General features: G+C 38.9%; 1 protein-coding gene across 3 annotated transcripts; it reads left to right on the top strand.

Moving 5' to 3' along the window:
* Positions 1 to 2,853: 2,853 nt before the first annotated feature.
* On the top strand, positions 2,854 to 18,684 carry LOC306852182 (fructose-bisphosphate aldolase A-like). 3 transcript variants are annotated; one of them, XM_079388855.1, is made up of 8 exons: positions 2,854 to 3,044; positions 5,657 to 5,773; positions 5,857 to 6,123; positions 6,196 to 6,356; positions 7,901 to 8,159; positions 14,193 to 14,392; positions 17,732 to 17,795; positions 18,384 to 18,684. In XM_079388855.1, the coding sequence occupies exons 1-8, from the start codon at positions 2,906 to 2,908 to the stop codon at positions 18,407 to 18,409; spliced, it is 1,233 nt and encodes a 410-aa protein (XP_079244981.1). In that variant the 5' UTR covers positions 2,854 to 2,905; the 3' UTR covers positions 18,410 to 18,684. The 3 variants fall into 3 exon arrangements, with proteins under 3 accessions (XP_079244981.1, XP_079244982.1, XP_079244983.1); XM_079388856.1 differs by lacking the exons at positions 17,732 to 17,795; positions 18,384 to 18,684 and adding an exon at positions 15,710 to 17,366; XM_079388857.1 differs by lacking the exon at positions 17,732 to 17,795 and having other exon boundaries at positions 2,909 to 3,044.
* The last annotated feature ends 932 nt before the right edge of the window (positions 18,685 to 19,616 follow it).

The raw sequence follows: 19,616 nt of genomic DNA, 5'->3' as shown, positions 1-19,616 counted from the left end.
TTAAGGCTGCCCACAGTACTGAATCTGCCCTTCTGAGAGTGTTAAACGACATTTATTTAGCAACTGATACGGGTGACTCTGTGGTCCTTGTCCTCTTAGATCTATCAGCTGCTTTCGACACCATTAACCATTCTGTATTAATTAATAGATTGAAATCTTGGGTGGGTCTCTCTGGCACAGTTCTAAAGTGGTTCCAGTCATTTTTATCTGACAGGACATTTGTGGTTAGGTTAGGAGAATTTTTATCTTCCACTGCTTCTCTCCCCTGTGGCCTTCCGCAAGGCTCGATTTTGGCCCCCTCTCTATTTTCATTATACATGTTACCTCTGGGATCTATCTTTAGAAAACATGGGGTATCGTTTCACTTTTATGCCGATGATACTCAAATCTATTTACCTTTTAGAAAAAATGATCCACTGGCCATGACTGCTCTTTCATCCTGTTTAGGTGAGGTTAAATCCTGGTTATCTAAAAAAAAATTTTTTATCCTTAAATAAGGAGAAAACGGAAGTAATTGTTTTTGGCCCTTCAGAACATATGAAAGCATTTAATTTTGACTTGGGATCCCTATCGGCTTTTAGGTCTCCACAGGTACGAAATCTGGGAGTTATCTTGGATGACTCATTAAAATTCGACAAACAAATTTCTTCAGTAATTGGGTCCAGTTTTCGTCAGCTCCGTATACTTGCAAAAATTAAACATTTCCTCACTGATAAGACTTTGGAGATGGCGGTGCATGCTTTTATCACGTCACGTCTTGATTATTGCAATTCGTTATACTGTGGCATTTCTAAAGCCCAAATTGCCCGACTTCAGTTGATCCAAAATGCTGCCTCAAGATTTCTTTTGAAAAAGAAAAAAAGGGATCACGCTACTCCACTTTTAAAGGCCCTTCATTGGTTGCCAGTACAATTTAGAATACATTTTAAAATTGTACTATTTGTTTTTAAATCTTTGCACAATCAAGCACCCGGCTACCTATCTGAACTGTTGCATCAGTATATCCCCTCAAGAAGCTTAAGATCTGGTGACCAGAATCTTCTTTTAATACCACACTCCAGACTTAAACGTAGAGGTGACCGTGCCTTCTCTGTAATTGGTCCTCGTCTCTGGAATGACCTGCCAGTGGAAATTCGAATGGCCCCGAGCTTGACCATTTTTAAGTCTCTGTTAAAAACCCATCTGTTTTCATTGGCTTATTAGGTTTTATTCCTGCCTATTATAATTTTTCTGATACTGTTTTATTTTGGGTTCTTTGTTTTAATCTGTTTGCTTGTTTTAATTACTTTTATGATGCTGTATCTTTTGTGAAGCACTTTGGTCAGTCTCGTGGCTGTTTTAAATGTGCTATATAAATAAAGTGAACTTGAACTAAAGTGAACTTGAACTATATACTTCTTGCCGACCTGACTCTATTCACCAGACTGCTACTCTATTTGACGTGTCAATGAGTTAAAAACCTGGCTTAACTCCACCTCTCTCAGTTTTAACTTGACAAAAACAGAAGTTTTACTTGTCGGTCCCCCAACTGTAACAAAAAACATAACTAACCCCCCTAAAATTGACCTTGAAGCTACATAAATTTTTCCAACTGCCACTGTCAAAAACTTAGGTATCATTCTTGACTCATCACTAAATCTAGACGCTTATATTAGCAAACTCTCCAAAGCTGCATTCTTTCAACTTCGACGTAACTTCCTTCATGAGCCCAAAAGATGCTGAATCACTAATACATGCATTTGTCACATCTCGCCTTGACTACTGTAATGCTCTTTTTTCTGGATTACCAGCACGCTCCAGCTCCCGTTTGCAATATATTGAAAACTCTGCTGCTAGAATGTTAACGTACACCAAACGGTCTGCTCATATCACTCCTATTCTTTTTAACCTCGACTGGCTACCCGTGTCCTCTCGTATAATTTATAAAATTCTTCTGCTTACCTTTAAGTCACTTCACGGTCTTGCACCTACTTATCTTTCTGACCTACTTTCTTCATATACTCCTTCTCGTTTACTTCGATCATCTGGAGGGGAACTTCTTTGTGTTAGGGAAGATCTCGCCTTTCATCTATGGGAGGGAGATCTTTCTCTGTTATGACTCCTAAATTTTGGAACTCATTGCCCTTGTGTCTCCGGTCAATAACCACACTACACAAATTTAAGTCCAAACTCAAAACGTATTTGTTTAACCAATATTATCGGCCATTACCTGTTTCTTCTTAAACTGTTGTGGTGTAATGCTGTATCTGATTGTTTGCTGTACTTGACTATCTATATTATTACTATGGTTTGCAACTGCATGTCCTGGACGTGGCAAATGTCTATTGTTCTTCTATGTATGTACTGATTGCTTATATTGATGTCATTGTGAAGTGCCCTTGAGCTTGGGAAAGGCACTATACAAATTAAACTTATTATTATTATTATTATTATTATTATTAATTATTTTAACAAACAGAAACCACCTCTTCTGACCCCTGTCTGCCATAAATGTATTGCCTAATTCCTCTAATAGGGCATTTAATACACTCACAATAAAAAAATTTCCATTATAAACAACAAAACCAGGCCTATTAATAAAAGACCCTGCAGCTGTTCAAAAGCCACCGAAAGGTCAAGGGTCAGCATGCTGCCGTTGTCGGATGAGGTTTCCAACAACAGTGCATACTGTAGATTCTGACATTTGTTTATATTATCCAACTTGTTTGCCTTTCTCCCTCTTTAGACATCTCCATGCAGCCTTTAACGTATTTCCACAAGAGCACACTCGATTGTAAGGCTTCTGACCCCACACACCCTTCTGTCGGTCTCCTTCGCTCTCTTGCGTGTTTGGGAATGTTGCCACCCATCTCCAGTATCAGGATAGAGATAATTTTAGCAGGACAGCTGAATGTGAGGGGACATAATGCTGGATAAATACAGTGGCCAATCGGACAGGCAGCTGTCGTGGTCTGTGCCAGATCTTTTCTTCTCTCCCCTTCTTTTTCTTTCTCCCTCGCTTCAAGGGTCACTCCATTTGGTCTGTGCTCCTTTCAGCAAGAAAGGTAAGAATATTATTTTAAAATGCATCTAAATTCTGTCTTAACAGGACATTGATATTAAAAGTCTATCACAGTGCTAATGAGTATGAATAAGATAACAACCGAAATAGGAGAGTGTGATTGTGTGGTGGCTTTACAGGAGCAAAACACTTCAAATAAAAAGAGGAGGAAGCAAGAGTTATATTTCCTTCATGATTACTGAACTCAGAACTGCGACAAAGCACCTAACCTGATGAACTGTGATAGTAGTTATCATGATGTTGCTGGTAGTGTTAAATATTCCAAAAGTCTGACTATATATATCTAAAGGCTTCTGATATGTAATTGGCTTTTGGAGCTAGATCAAGATGATTTAAAGCAATTAAACAATATTAATTTTTCAAATAATTTTAGTTAAATATATAATTTTTACCAGTTGAATCTCACAGCATACCAGTATGGTCACTACCAATATTGACAATGTTAGATCAAATGATTATTCCATGATTGACATAATCAATCAATTAAGATAATCAAAAAGATAAAAATCGCAATATTCCAAAGCAATATAAATCTCCATGTAAAAATGAGACCATTTTTCTAAATATTGCAGAAATGCAACAATCTTGAGCTGATTTTAATGATATTCACACAACAGAGCCCTTTAGTAAATCACACCTAAACTATTCTAAATGATTCATTTGGATAGATTCGAAACAGTCTAATGAATCTGAATAAATTGCATTGTCAAGCTTCTGTCAGCCCAGTGTTACAATGCAACTGTACTAGGTCTTCTATATGACTGCGTTTTTCTGATATTGCTTTCATTTTATAGCTTTTTTTATATAACCAGTGGCTCATTATAATCGTTAATTATAAAAAATAAATGCAGAAAAAGGGGTTAAAGTGCAGAAATAATCAAATACTTTATTGGTTGCAGCCTTCGATGTTCACCGATGGAACAAACAGAAAAAAAGAAAACAATATACATACATACTTTTTGGATATATATATACCCTCGTGCGAGAACAGCGCATCTACACCAGTGCAGCTGGTAGGCACTAGTTTATATATAGTCTGAACTCTTAGGCAGTAGTGTCAAAAAGGGCAAAGGTAGAATCACTGGATGAAAGCGGTGGCAGGAATAGAGCTTGTCCTACATAACTCACATAAAGGTCAACAATGAGAGTATCAAGGCTTGACACGTATAGAACTCTTGAGGAGAACAGAAAGTAGGAGTAAACGACAGTCATTATGAGGAAATGAAAAGAAAGATAAATTTGAAGAGCAGTATTTAAGCGTACTGTCACAATATATTTCCCTATACCCTAATAAATAAAGCAGAAGTTCTCTCTAAAAAAAGGAGGATCTTAGCTTTCAAATCATGCGTATGTGACAATTGCAGGCAGTTTTTTGAGATATGGTTCAAAAATAAAAAATTTAAAAAACTCCCTCCTTTGTATTTAGATTAAAAGTTTGTCAAAACACTTCCTCATCACAACATCCCTTTGAGTCACCATTAATTATTTAGCAGATATTTTAATCCAAAAAGGAAATTACAGCACTTCCTGCAACAACCAAGAGCACAATCTGAAAGTGTAGGTTATGATTTTTAATGCATTATATCTCCTACATCACATTACACATTCTGCACTTTGTTTATTTAATTTTTCTTTGAAATGAAATGCTAATTTCTTTGGACATATCAAATAAATACCATGGTATTGTAATCATTAAAGGTTGTATGTAATTTGAATGAGTCCTAACAAAACGAAACGAGTTTATCAATGGGTTTTTTGAATGGGCTTTTGGTTAAATAACTGAAATAAAGCCTGTGGTGAACACAAGATCAGGACATTTCCATGCTTTATTCTACAACATAAAAAAAACATTAGTAATACCCCAGATTTATTTAAGCTTTCATGTTTCTGGTAAAACGGTGGTTGCTAAAATGTCCCTAAATGGGACTAAAAACAAAACTCATTCACTCACTTGTCCACTTTGTGTTTATTACACTAGTTTGTTACACTACGAACTACTTTAACTTAAAATTTCCAACTTGTAGAAATTTAATTAAAGACTGAAAGAGGCTTAGGGATTGACACTGAAGTTGTGAAATCATGGTGTCATTTGTTTGTAGCCTAAATTTACCTTTTTACTTTGGGCGATTGCTTTTAGGCTTTGTGAAGATCATTATGATGAACAAAGCATGTAAGAATCATAAACTCTTGTTGGTCACAAAGCTTATTCTTGAGAATCCAAAACCCAATGGCAAAATACTTCTGTTTTTTTTGCCAAACTAGGATGAAGCAAACATATAGGTTCACCTCCAAAATATGTCAACCTTGCAGCACTCTCTAGTTTTCCAGCCCAAATTTGACTAAACCAGTGGATCAAGTTTGGTGCAGAATTATCTGCTTGACTAACTTGTGGCAAACCGATTGGGAAAGTTTTCTGGAAACCTGTTTGAAAACAACTATCTGTTTGATGACACTACTGACACTGAAATTAGTACTTCATGTCTCGTTAGTATGTTCCACGGTATTATGTGATACCATCAGTGTATTGCACCCCTATCACATAAACTTATTTGGCTACTGTCTGCTTTGTTCCTGATTTCACTTTCCTCCTTCCAGTAAAGATGCCTCACGCATATCCGTTCCTAAGCCCTGATCAGAAGAAAGAGCTGAGCGATATCGCTCAGAGGATCGTCGCATCAGGAAAGGGAATTCTTGCAGCTGATGAGTCCACAGGTATAAACACTTAAACATTTATATGCTTTCAAAATGCTAGTTCTTGCAAATGGAGAATTCTGTCTTACTGTGCATCATTTTAGGCAGCGTCGCAAAGCGCTTCCAGAGCATCAATGCGGAGAACACAGAGGAGAACAGAAGGCTGTACCGTCAGCTGCTCTTCACCGCAGACGACCGCATCCTGCCCTGCATCGGCGGAGTCATTCTTTTCCATGAGACGCTCTATCAGAAGACTGACGATGGCAAGCCTTTCTCTCAGCTGATCAAGGAGAGAGGCATGGTGGTCGGAATCAAGGTGGACAAGGGTGTTGTACCTCTGGCCGGCACCAACGGAGAGACGACCACACAGGGTATGCATGACCTTTCTTCATATCCTTCATTTTATGAGTTTTTGCACAAATGTTCACACATATCCCCCTCAGGTCTGGACGGGCTGTACGAGCGCTGCGCTCAGTATAAAAAAGATGGCGCTGACTTTGCTAAATGGCGCTGTGTGTTGAAGATCACCCCCACTACTCCATCTCATCTGGCTATCATTGAGAACGCCAATGTACTCGCCCGCTACGCCAGCATCTGCCAGATGGTGAGCCACTTTACAGCCTAGACATAACACTTAACTCTATGAACACAATTCAGAATCCAGAATTTTGTCGGAGATAAGATCTGATCACAACGGCCATTAATTGGCTGTTGGTGAACATGTCAAACCAGCGATCAAAAACTACAGATTTTAGTGCAGGATTATAGGAATCTTTTAGGAGTTTCAAAATTTGTCTCAGACGACTAAATCATGGCCAAAATCGCACAATGTGAGCTGGGCTTAAATCGCATGTTAATTTTGCATGTTGCATATTCTGAGTTCATCTGCTTGCCTGCATATAGCATGTTTTATAGTAAAGTGTATACTGAATTTGTATACTTAAATTTGCATTAATGCATTAACCCACATTAAGCATTTTCTTTAAAATGGTTAAATATGGAATCTTTGAAAAATGACCTGCTTATCTGAACCCAACATGCATAAATTAATTTTTCAAAAAGAATGACCTGACCCGAGACAGACCCGATGAAATTAGACCCGAGTCCAACCCGACCCGATGGCATTTATTTTCGAACCCGACTGGACCCGAATGTAGACGCCATTGATGTGTGCACAGCCTGCAACCCCGCATCGGTCAGGAAAAATCTCAGTTTCTTGCTGACTGATTTGTCCACTGCTCCATTACTTTCAGTTATTTATTTACTTATTTATTATTACTTTATATTTTTCCTACCTATTGGACACGTTATTTCTGAGTTCGGCTTTCAATTGTGACCAGTGGATTTGAAAAATAAACATAATAGTTTGATAAAAATATAAATCCTTATAAATCATGGAATTAACAACTTTATTTAGTTTATTTAGTTTAACGGCTTCTGCACACAAAAAAGAAAAGGCATGAACATACAGCATAATAAAGCGAGTGGCTTTTCCTGATCTTATATCTATAAGATGAATTTCTTAAAAATGCACTTAACACGAGCACGCAAGTATGCATCCAGGATAGTTTAAAAGAATTTGGGTCTTATCGGTTCCATTTGGAAAAAGCACATTTATTTTAAAGTTCCCGAGACCCGAGGCTGCTAATACCAAACCCGAACCATGTCCGAGGCACTTGTAGAAGTTTTGGACCCGAACCCGCTCGGGTCTTGGGTCGGACTTTGAGTTTTCGGCTCCAAGTGGACCCATAAAGAGGTTTTAGACAGCAGTCTACACAACAATTCATTCCCTTTCCCATCAAACCCTTAAAGTTGTAACAATGTTACTCTAGTTTTTTGTCAGAATTTCTGTCTTCTGTCCATACAGGTAGTGAATAAACCTTATATAATTTATACTTATATAATTATAATTATGCACCTTATATATTTTTTTTATAGTTATAATTAATATGTTTTTGTTGATGTAAACAACAAAAAATATTGACATTTTTTGGCATATATTTTGTAAGGCTATACCTGTATTTTGTTGCACTTTTAATTCTTGTTTGTTTCTCTGCTGTCTGTGCCCTTATCAGAAAACAGACTTAAAGCATTCACATAGGCAAGGTGTCACAATTCATTTACACTGGTTGCTGTTGTCTCCGCCAGCATGGCATCGTGCCCATCGTGGAGCCTGAGATCCTGCCCGATGGCGACCACGATCTGAAGAGATGCCAGTATGTGACGGAGAAGGTCCTGGCGGCTGTGTACAAGGCTCTGTCAGACCATCATGTGTATCTGGAGGGAACCCTGCTGAAACCCAACATGGTGACTGCTGGCCACTCCTGCTCCCACAAGTACTCTCCTCAGGAGATAGCCATGGCCACCGTCACTGCCCTGCGCCGCACCATTCCGCCGGCCGTTCCCGGTGAGTCACTCCACCTGTGCTGTGTCCTACATGGGATACACCTGCCTCCGGAGGGCACTGCCCAGTAGAACAATCACTCCCGCTATATTCAAGGGTACACCTGATGGATTCTTTGCACAGGTTTCACGAGTTCGCCTGCCCATCCAGACCTAGGCCCGTATTCACAAAACTTTTTATATTAACAGTAAGAGTTCTCCTAAATACCAGTAAAAGTTTTTAGCTAAGAGTTTGCTCTTAAAACCTATTCACAAAGCTGCTGAGAAAAACTTTTACTAAGGAATAGGTAGAAGTCTTAAGGCCTTTCCACACTGAGCGCGAAAAAGCAAAATGAATTTCGGACGCGATGATGCGCTGGAATAAAACAGCTTCCTATGGATGCTTCCACATAGACCGCAAACATTCGAAAAAATGCAAATATGTTTTTTTCGTCCAGTCCGACGAATCTTTTCAGTTTCGCAAAGCGAAAACATGGACCGTCCAATTAGATTTGAGCTAGGGTCACGTGACCGGAGCAGCTGCTGTGGCACAAAAGCGTGAGAATGGTGGCATTGTTTTGAAAACCAGTGTAAACAAACACAGAAGAAGAGTATTCTGGATAAGAGAGTGGATACTGAGTTCTTGTTGTCGTTGGTATTTGAGAACAGATTTATTATCACATGTTCTTCATACAGAATAACTTTTCTAATAATTCTCCACTGAATCATGTGATCTGTACAGCACCGTCTGTTTTCTTCCTCGTACGCGAGTGTTATGAGTCAGAGCGCGTTCACTCTCTAGATCTAGTGTATTTTTAAAAAACAATTGAGGGAAACATTTTTTGACATGAAATACACTGAACAAAATTATAATCGCAACACTTTTGTTTTTGCCCCCATTTTTCATGAACTCAAAGATCTAAGACTTTTTCTATATACACAAAAGGCCTATTTCTCTCAAATATTGTTCACAAATCTGTCTAAATCTGTGTTAGTGAGCACTTCCATCCACCTCACAGGTGTGGCATATCAAGATGCTGATTAGACAGCATGATTATTGCACAGGTGTGCCTTAGGCAGGCCACAATAAAACACTCTCAAATGTGCAGTTTTACTGTATTGGGGTGGTCTGGGGGGGTCCGAAAACCAGTCAGTATCTGGTGTGACCACCATTTTCCTCACGCAGAGCAAGACATCTCCTTCGCATAGAGTTGATCAGGTTGTCCACTCCTCTTCAGTGAATGTGTGAACTTGCTGGATATTGGCAGGAACTGGAACATGCTGTTGTATATATACGCCGGTCCAGAACATCCCAAACATGCTCAATGGGTGACATGTCCGGTGAGTATGCTGGCCATGCAAAAACTGGGATGTTTTCAGTTTCCAGGAATTGTGTACAGATCCTTGCAACATGGGGCCATGCATTATCATGCTGCAATAAGAGTTGATGGTCGTGGATGAATGGCACAACAATGGGCCTCAGGATTTCATCACGGTATCTCTGTGCATTCAAAATGCCATCAATAAAATGCACCTGTGTTCGTTGTCCATAACATATGCCTGCCCATACCATAACCCCACCGCCACCATGGGCTACTCGATCCACAACGTTGACATCAGCAAACCGGTCACCCACACGATGCCATACACGCTGCCTGCCATCTGCCCTGTACAGTGAAAACCGGGATTCATCTGTGAAGATAACACCTCTCCAAAGTGCCAGATGCCATCAAATGTGATCATTTGCCCACTCAAGTCGGTTACCATGACGAACTGAATAGAGTCAGGTTGAGACCCCGATGAGGACGACGAGCATGCAGGAGAGCTTCCCTGAGACAAAAGAGTTTGTGCAGAAATTCTTTGGTTATGCAAACTGATTGTTGCAGCATCTGTCCGGGTTGCTGGTCTCAGATGATCTTGGAGGTGAAGTTGCTGGATATGGAGGCCCTGGGCTGGTGTGGTTACACGTGGTCTGCGGTTGTGAGGCCGGTTGGATGTATTGCCAAATTCTCTGAAACACCATTGGAGATGGCTTATGGTAGAGAAATTATCTAAATATCTAATCAGCATCTTGATATGCCACACCTGTGAGGTCAATGGATTATCTCAGCAAAGGAGAAGTGCTCACTAACACAGATTTAGACAGATTTGTTAACAATATTTGAGAGAAATAGGTGTTTTGTGTACATAGAAAAAGTCTTAGATCTTTGAGTTCAGCTCATGAAAAATGGGGGCAAAAACAATAGTGTTGCGTTTATAATTTTGTTCAGTGTATGAAAGCAAATAGACATGATTATGACGATATATTTTCTGTATGTGTTTTGTATGCAGCTCATTATATTTTTTTATAGCAATAAAGGATGTTTACGACAAATATTACTTACTTTTTTACTTACTTTTGTCATTTAGCAGACGCTTTTGTCCAAAGCGACTTACAAATAAGAAAAAGTAACTAAAACTAAAAAGTTACAACTCTATAAATACTATCTACCCACATATTTAAAAAAATAAAGAAATTAAATAAAATTAACACATGCATATAACAACAACATTTCAATAATAAACATATCAATGAAAAAATTTAATAAAAAGCTACTACTATCCCTTGCCGGTGTCCCTGCCCGGTGGAGTCGCACGGTAGAGTCGATGGTCTTTACACTCTTTGGTCTTCACACTAAGAGGGCTTCACACGACGACTGCCGCGACCGCTGCCGCGGTATAATAACCTTTATTATACCAAACCAACAAATGATCATTTCAATTCAGCTGGACCCACTTTCCTGTTTATCAACTACAAATGGCCAAGCAAGTGCACACACTGACAAGATACACGATACAGTACGAGACCAAACGCGATTTCAGCAACTCTCATCCTAGTAAACAAAATAAGCGTTTCCTAGCAACGGCAAATGCGCTAAACACTGAGACAAGTAAATACACTTACGAGCTGATTTTAAACTTCCGCTGATAGACTGCTTCACTTAAAGACCACTTCATTACACTGCCTTCTGCTGGCGCTTGAACCCACTTTCCTGTTTATCAACTACAAATGGCCAAGCAAGTGCACACACTGACAAGATACACGATACAGTACGAGACCAAATGCGATTTCAGCAACTCTCATCCTAGTAAACAAAATAAGCGTTTCCTAGCAACGGCAAATGCGCTAAACACTGAGACAAGTAAATACACTTACGAGCTGATTTTAAACTTCCGCTGATAGACTGCTTCTCTTAAAGACCACTTCATTACACTGCCTTCTGCTGGCGCTTGAACCCACTTTCCTGTTTATCAACTACAAAATGTAGTTATATTAGCAGTGTAGCATTATTAAACATACGAAGAGTGCATGTGTCTGCTTATTATAAAATCAAAATCACCTATAAATCACAATCAGAAGTTATTACAAGCACTCAATGATGGTTTAAAGTGGGTAAGCAAATACATTAAAAATTAAATACATTTTCAAGTGTAGCTTGATGCTAATTTTACTTCTAGTTATATTTTAGGATGTAGCCTATTCTTGTAAGCATTATAGATAGATTTTGTTTCTGGTGTAGAGCCAAACTTTTTTTTTTCTTAATTTAGATGTTAAATACAGATACGAGACACATATCTGAGGAAAAATACATTGTTGGTCGGTGCCTGCTAGCGTGCAGGCGTGAATTAGCAGAAGGCGAACATTAGTTTCGTGCTCGGTGTGAAAGCAACGTTCGTCTGCGATTTGCCTCGAGCTCAGTGTAGAAAGGCCTTTAAGCTAAGATTAAGGGGGCGGGGTTGACCTTGTTGCTATGGGTGATATCAGCATGCTCATTAACTATGCTCACAGTGATTGGCTCATAGTCTCTGTCAGAGATTCATTCATAGAAGTATTGTAGAAGTGCGATATTATGTTGCCATATTCAAATAAAGGTTTAAAAATAAAAAATGTTAATTGCCACATTCAAATAAAGATTTTAAAATGCAGGCAAAGTGTCACTAATTAAACAATATAATATATGCAGTATGTATATGCTCAACTAATTGTCAGCCTGTATGCTTCTTGTTAAAAAATTTGTGAATATGCTGTGGCGGGAGGAGCAAACAACAGACACAGTGGGCGTGGCGTCAGGCCTCGGAGAGGTTTTTATTAAACAATAATAAACAAAATAGTGTCCAAGGGGGAAAAAGTGTCCAAAATAAACAGGGGGATCTGGTGTCCTCGTCGTGCTGCGGGGCTTGTGAAGGAGGGCAGTGTTCAGGAGGGAAGGGTCCAAGGAAGGGGCGGAGTCCGGTGGCCGCACGCGCTCCCCTCTCGGGTCCAGGAGCGAGTGGCGGCGGCTTCTTCCCGCGGCGACATCCTGCTTCTGGGGGACTCGACGGCCCGGCATCCTGGCCCGTCAGCCGTCTAACGGGTGCAGCAGTCCTCCTACTCGACGCGCCCTTCCTGGACCCACGAGGACATCAGCGTGCATGCACGGGGAAGAGACCGGTCTCCCGAAGAGAGGCGCGCTCGGCATTTAAACGGCGGCGGTGATGAGGCTCTATTCACATCAGGTGCGCCTCATCACACGCCGCCAGCCCTGGCTGTTTCAGCGCCCCTCCTCTCTCACACACCCACTCCCGTCGGGAGCCTGGTGAAGGGCGGCGAATACGGGACGGGGTGGTGATGATAAGGGGGGAGGCAGCCGACTCGTCACAATGCATATAAACAGCCTTTTAATCAACAGAGTAGAATAATCATGATGTTAGTAAGACATACAAACAAAAAAGAAAACCAAACTGGATGCAAGAACAGCAGTTACTTCTTGGCCAATTGGTTAATGAAAACAAGCATATAATCAAAGGAAAATCTGAAGTTGGGATAACCTCCAAAACCAAAGGTGATACATTTATAAAAAATATTTTTCGTCAAATGTTTCTAAAATGCTTACGTTCTGAGGCAGATTGCCAGCAACCATCATTTTAGGATAGTTTGTGGCTTGGTCTAGTGACTTAAGAGTCCTCTTCACTACTCCTAACCTTTCACAGATTTAGGAGCTAGTTTTAGTGCTAAAATGCTTTGTGAAATACTCTTAGAGCAAAAATTTAGGAATCCTAAATTTAGGACTGACAAGCGAATTATGAGCTACTTTTAGCCTTAATATGTTTTGTGAATACAGGCCCTGATGGTTAATGGTAAACAAACTTGGCTTGCTGTCTGTAATGGAGGCTCGAACCCAAGGTTCAGCTTGAGCACCGAGTGCAATCCCCCATTGCGGTACTACCTAGAGGGAGAAAAACAGAAACAGAGGAGGAGATGGGGAGGTGGAGGGATGCCGGATACAGTTTTTAGTCCCCCTACACTCTTCATCCTTTCGAAAGCTCTCATTTGGGAGGGTAAACACTGTAAAATAATGAGAGAATAGAGATGAGCCCTTCAGAATGGAATGCAGTGATTATCTTCACCTCTAATCCCACAACGCCAGTATTTGGTATACAGTATAAATATCTGGGAAAACTGAAGTGAATGTGATTACATATTGGGCGAGTCTGACATTGATTCTCTAAGACAGCAATACAATATTTATGGATTGGCGTGATTCAATTATGATTTGATTAGGTTCAATGGTCTGTGATTTGTATATTGATATTCTGATATAAAATGCTGCCGCAATTAGTAATAGCAACTTAAGTAAACTTATCATTTTAAGTCAAGCACAAACATTTAATTTTTAAAAGGTGCTGTATGTAATTTTTTGACTCTTCTATAGCCAACAAAAATTGCACGTTTGTAGATATTAAGGAAACACGTTAACATAGCTGCTTCTTTTTATAACAAACAAGTCTTCTAATATATCAGATTTTTTGTGCATTGTTTCAATACATTACGTAGTTCAACATTTGGCTGATGTATCAGTTCATATCAATGTATCATGACACCGCTACTATATGTAAGAATAATATTAAGTGCAATTTATACATTATTATCTAAACTAATAATTTATCATTCAAATGGCTCGTCATTTATAAATTAGCGCATTTTAAACTGCAATACAAAGATCACAATGCCAATCTCTATCATCTTCTGCTACCAAAGGCATCACCTTCCTGTCCGGAGGCCAGAGCGAGGAGGAGGCCTCCATCAATCTAAGCACCATTAACCAGTGTCCCTTGAGTAAACCCTGGGCCCTCACCTTCTCTTACGGCCGGGCCCTGCAAGCCTCCGCACTGAAAGCCTGGGGGGGCAAGAAGGAGAATGGCAAGGCCTGCCAGGAGGAGTTTGTCAAGAGAGCCATAGTACGTAAACAACCTCACAAAGACAATGATCTGTGATGCCAGTTCCTCAAGTGATTTTGTCATCATATATGTCTATAAGTATGACAGACCACTAATAGCAGCTGTCAAATTTCCCCACCTTCTTTCTGAGTGACACTCCACATTATGTCATTAATAATCACTAGTTAGTTTCCTCTTTCCACCCATGTTCAAAGTCCCACTCCACATATGTTTGTTGAGGTCACTTTTTTAGTCATCTTGGTTCCACGAGTGTTTTCCTGTTCATTTTTCTTATAAGGATTTTTAAAAAGTCTTCAAGAAGAGTTGAACCAAAGCCATGAACCAAACTGACCTGTTATGGGGAGAATCCTAACATTACAAACTATAATTTGAAGCAAAAACAAAAATTTGACATTTGAAATCCAGACAAAAAGGTACAAATGAAGGTACAAGACTGTGAATCTGAGGGAAAGAAGCACCACATCTTTACTTAATATATACAGTTGTAATTTAAAGATGTTTATTTTCTATATAGAAACAGTATATTTTACATTTATTCCAAAATATGCAGATATACACAAATATTTAGTCATTTGAGACTTGATTATGTCATTTGCAGTGCTTCTTGGGAGGGGACGGGCAGCTAAAGATCTTTTGGTGTGATTTGTTCCTGATTGGTGGTGATTTAGATAAGGTTACCCTGACTAAAAAGTAGTATACTTCACGTTTATTTTATTAAGTATACTTAAGTAAAGTTCAAGTATATTTTTAAGTATACTTTATGTAGTAAGTATACAAATATCAGTGTACTAGTCAAGTCAAGTCAAGTCAGCTTTATTTATATAGCGCTTTTAACAATACAGATTGTGTCAAAGCATTTAACAGTATCAAATTGTAGGATAGTGTCAGTAACGTTTAATAATAAGGTTAAACACTCAATTTTCAGTTAAAGGCATTTCACTATTGAATTCAGTGATGTAATTGTCTAGCTCAGTTTAGTTTAAATAGTATCTGTGAAATCAAATTGATGATAATCACTAGAAATCAAGTGTCCCTAACTGAGCAAGCCAGTGGCAAGGAACCAAAACTCCCTCTGTGACAGAATGGAGAAAAAACCTTGGGAGAAACCAGACTCAGTCGGGGGGGGCAGTTCTCCTCTGGCCAGGATATTATTGTTTATTATTTATTATTTATTTAATTAAAATTTCAAATATATAAATGTATTATATTTCTATTTTTATATTGTTGCAATTTCTAAAAATAATAGTATTATGTAGTTAGGTATTTTATTATATTTTTAGTTATTTTGTTTTATGTTTGGTTTTATTGTATTTTTAGTCGACGTATTCACTGGGGATATGTCCCTGGGGCTAATCCAGGTGTCCGACCTCCGCCGACGATCAAGGCCGCAGGCAACATCTCCTGGCGTCGATCCACCATCTGATCCGGACATGGACTGAGAAACAGAATAAGAAAGAAACAGACAAATATTAGCGTAGATGCCATTTTTCTTACGATGTAACGAGTACACCGTGTGTTATGAGGAGTGTTCCCGGTTCCGGTTGATCTAATTAATGCAGCCTAACAATCCTTTAACGGATTTGAATACTAGAAGTGTAGTAGTGTGTTATGTGTAAGCCAGGATAAAGAAATGTGTCTTTAATCAATTTGAAGGTTTTGGGGACATATCCTAATGACAATGATGAATTAATAATTGCCAAAATTGGATCTATGACTTCTGGAAGTAGCTCTTTTAGTAGTTTAGTTTACTAGTAGTATACTTGTAAGTGTACTATTTCAATACTCCTTGGGACTAAATTGGCTCACTTTCTAGTATATAAAAGTATACTTTTAAGATAACAGTAGTAAACTTTGAGTACACAACTAGTTTACATTAAAGTTTTTAGCTTGTACTGCAACTATACTAAACGTGAACTTATAGGTATACTGACAGTTTACTAATTAAATACGTGTAGTAGCATTTTTATTACACTTTAGCCCCTTTCACACTGCACGTTGGTCCCGGAATATTGCCGGAAAATTGCCAGAGTGCCTTCTGTGTGAACGCAACCACGACCCGGGATTGATTCCGGGACCAATCCCGGGTTGGGGACCTAGTAACATTGCCGGGTTCAGTCCCGGAACGAGCTCTGTGTGAACAAAAGCCGGATAAATGCCGTAAAGGCTGATGACACGCGTTATCATGCGACTCTTTCACCAGGTGTTTTGAAGGCAGATCAACATTCACACAACGAAAAATGTGTAAACTGGAATGAAGCAGCGATCGAAGCTCCTCACTATCCGCGCTGAAGCTGAAATCGTTCGCCAATTTAGTTTTTTTTTTTTTTTCGTTCGCCAGTTTAGTGAAATGGTGCGCGGCGCATTATATACGTCACATGATGACGTCACGTGTCTTCCGGAACATTTACGGGTTGAGTGTGAACGCGCGCACAGATTCCGGAAAATCACTGGCAGTGTGAATGCAGCAAATCTAACGACCCGGGAACAATTGCCGGAACACATTACCCGTGTATTTTCCGGAATCTCTGTGTGAAAGGGGCTTTTGATTAATATTTACACTATGTTGTTTCGATTTCTTCTTCACTTGTGTTTTTTGGAAATTCAGTACACAACATGTGTACTAGCGCCCCCTACCGTATGACAATGAAAACACGGATTCTAGGAGCACAAGTATACCTCAAATATATTTAGACTTTTTCTAAGTATAAGTCAAGTATACTTAAATGTCATTTTAAGTATAGTTCTGAGAAGTACATAGAGCCCATTTCTGAGAAGTACATAAAGGCCATTTCTCAGAAGGACATGAAAAGTAGACTAAGGTGTACTTTCCTATTTCTTTAGTTTAAAAGAAGTAAACTAATAGCACACTTGGATAAACTTCTTTTTCGTAAGGGTAGTTGGTTGGGTAAGGTTGTTTTTCACCAAATATTTCACTGTTAAACATGTAAATAAACAATAAATTGAAATAATGCAGACTGATGGCTTCAACAAAAGCATATATTATGAATTAACAACCTCATAGCTCACAGAAGGTCACATTTTTAAAGGTTTTTAAATTAGCGTTCAAAATCAGCTCCCTTATGGAGAAAATTAATGTGATTTTGACTTCTGGAACCCAACCGATGCGCTCTGCAAAGACTGTACCATCTGCGACAGCTGAGGAAATTCAGGGTCTCACCAGCAATCCTGAAAACTTTCTATTCAGGGACCATAGAAAGTGTATTGACTCAGTGCATCTCAGTGTGGTATGGAAACAGCTCCAATCAGGACTGCAAAGCACTACAGAGAGTTGTGCGCTTAGCTGAGCGCATCTCAGGGTCTGCTCTCCCCTCTCTGCAGGACATCTACCTCAAACACTGCAAAAATAGAGCTGTCAAAATCATCAAGGACTCAAATCACTCTGGTAACCATCTATTCACTTTACTTCCATCTGGTAAGCGCTTCCGTAGCCTGATGGCAAAAACTGAGAGACTTAGGAGGAGCTTCTTCCCCCAGGCCATCAGGCTCCTAAACTCTAACTCTGTGTCATAACATCACTTGACTCCATGTTAATATCAATATATCAATAAGCTTCAGAATTTTTTCTACCTCATACTACTGCTATTTACATACCCTGTACAACTTTTTGCACATTCCTCTTATTATTATCTAAGTCAACAACATACTGACCTGCACATTTATATTTATATTTTTTATCTTTATTTTATTTTATTTTATTTTTTTCTACTTTTCTTTTTCTTAATATTTGTATACTTTATAATTGCACTGTCCTTGGAGCGGACCTGACCTACATTTCACTGCTGGTTATACTCTGTATAATTGTGTATGTGACAAATAAAAAATCTTGAATCTTGAATCTTGAAATCTGTAATTTAGTTCAATCACACATAATTTCTGCTTTGTGCTGCGCAACATTAGATATCTGCAAACATTTTTGACACCCAGCTCACTGTTCCTGTTTTCATTAATCTTATGTGAATTTCCTCTACAGAACAACAGCGTAGCAGCCGTTGGTAAATACGCCTCCAAAGGAGACACCGGAGCAGCAGCGGGGGAGTCTCTTTTCGTGGCCAACCACGCTTATTAAAGAAACACAACTGTGTCGAATCATTTCTGTGAGCCACAGCACTGTCACTCCTCTAGTCATTTTCCCACTGTCATAATGATGTCAAAGAACATATGTGTCACTGTAACTGACCAGTCCACCCATGCTGTCAGTCCACTGATCTGTCCTGTCCTTGCGACCCTTACAGTTTTGCATCTGTTGTTTTCTTTTTCACTTGATATTTTGCAAAACAATAAAGAAACAAAACACCAAAACACTGATTGATTGCCTTTATGCACAAGTTTGTTTCAGCAATATAACTCTGAAGCAAATGTATTAGTTTTATTACTTTATTAATTATTTAATGTCAATATTCACTTGAGATATGTCAGACCACAGACTCGCTAATTTAGTTATAATAAAACTGCACAGAAAAGGTCCAATATACAAGGAGAGAAAGCGATCCATTAGCATCTTAATGATTCATAATGATCTGTTAGCATCAGTTTTAAAGATTTTTACAAAACCTTTCCAGAAAATGTCACATTTGACTCCAAAAAATTAAATATATTAAATTAAAAATGAAATATTATTTAAAAATATGTACACATCTATGTAGTATTTGTTCTGCTGCATTTAATGTTTGACTTTAAAACAATTTTTTTTTTTTTTTTAAATGAACGTATTTCATTTAAAATATCAAAAGTAAGATGGCACAGTACATTATTGTAATGAGATCTGGGGGCTAAAATGTCATTTTAAAAAAATCGTAATGGCCCTAATTGGTCCTTGTTTTCTTACGACTATGGAGTGAAATTTGACCCAAACATTTCTGGACAGGCTTTGTGAGACATGAGCTTACAGTTCTAAATTTTTTTAGATGGGTTTTTACAAGTTGGGAAGTTGTAATTATGACTTCTCATCTCGTACTCTGTTTCTACAAAATGATGAATAAAGAATGTGTCAGTGAGTCTCATCAGTCACCCCTGTCCCCGCAGTCATCAGCCACCACTTACCCACGATCTCAGTCACCTGTGTTCTGATCACCTGCACCTGCCGAACTCCAATCAAGCCACCTACAAAACCACACTCCACTCACTTACTGATCGTCCGGTCTACTGTTCACTACAGGAACCGAACCAGACCCACTCTACTAACCTTTGTGCCTTTCTGACTCAG

Source organism: Barbus barbus, assembly GCF_936440315.1.
Source record: "Barbus barbus genome assembly, chromosome: 32".
NCBI lineage: Eukaryota > Metazoa > Chordata > Actinopteri > Cypriniformes > Cyprinidae > Barbus > Barbus barbus.
This window is presented reverse-complemented; position numbering and strand designations above follow the sequence as displayed.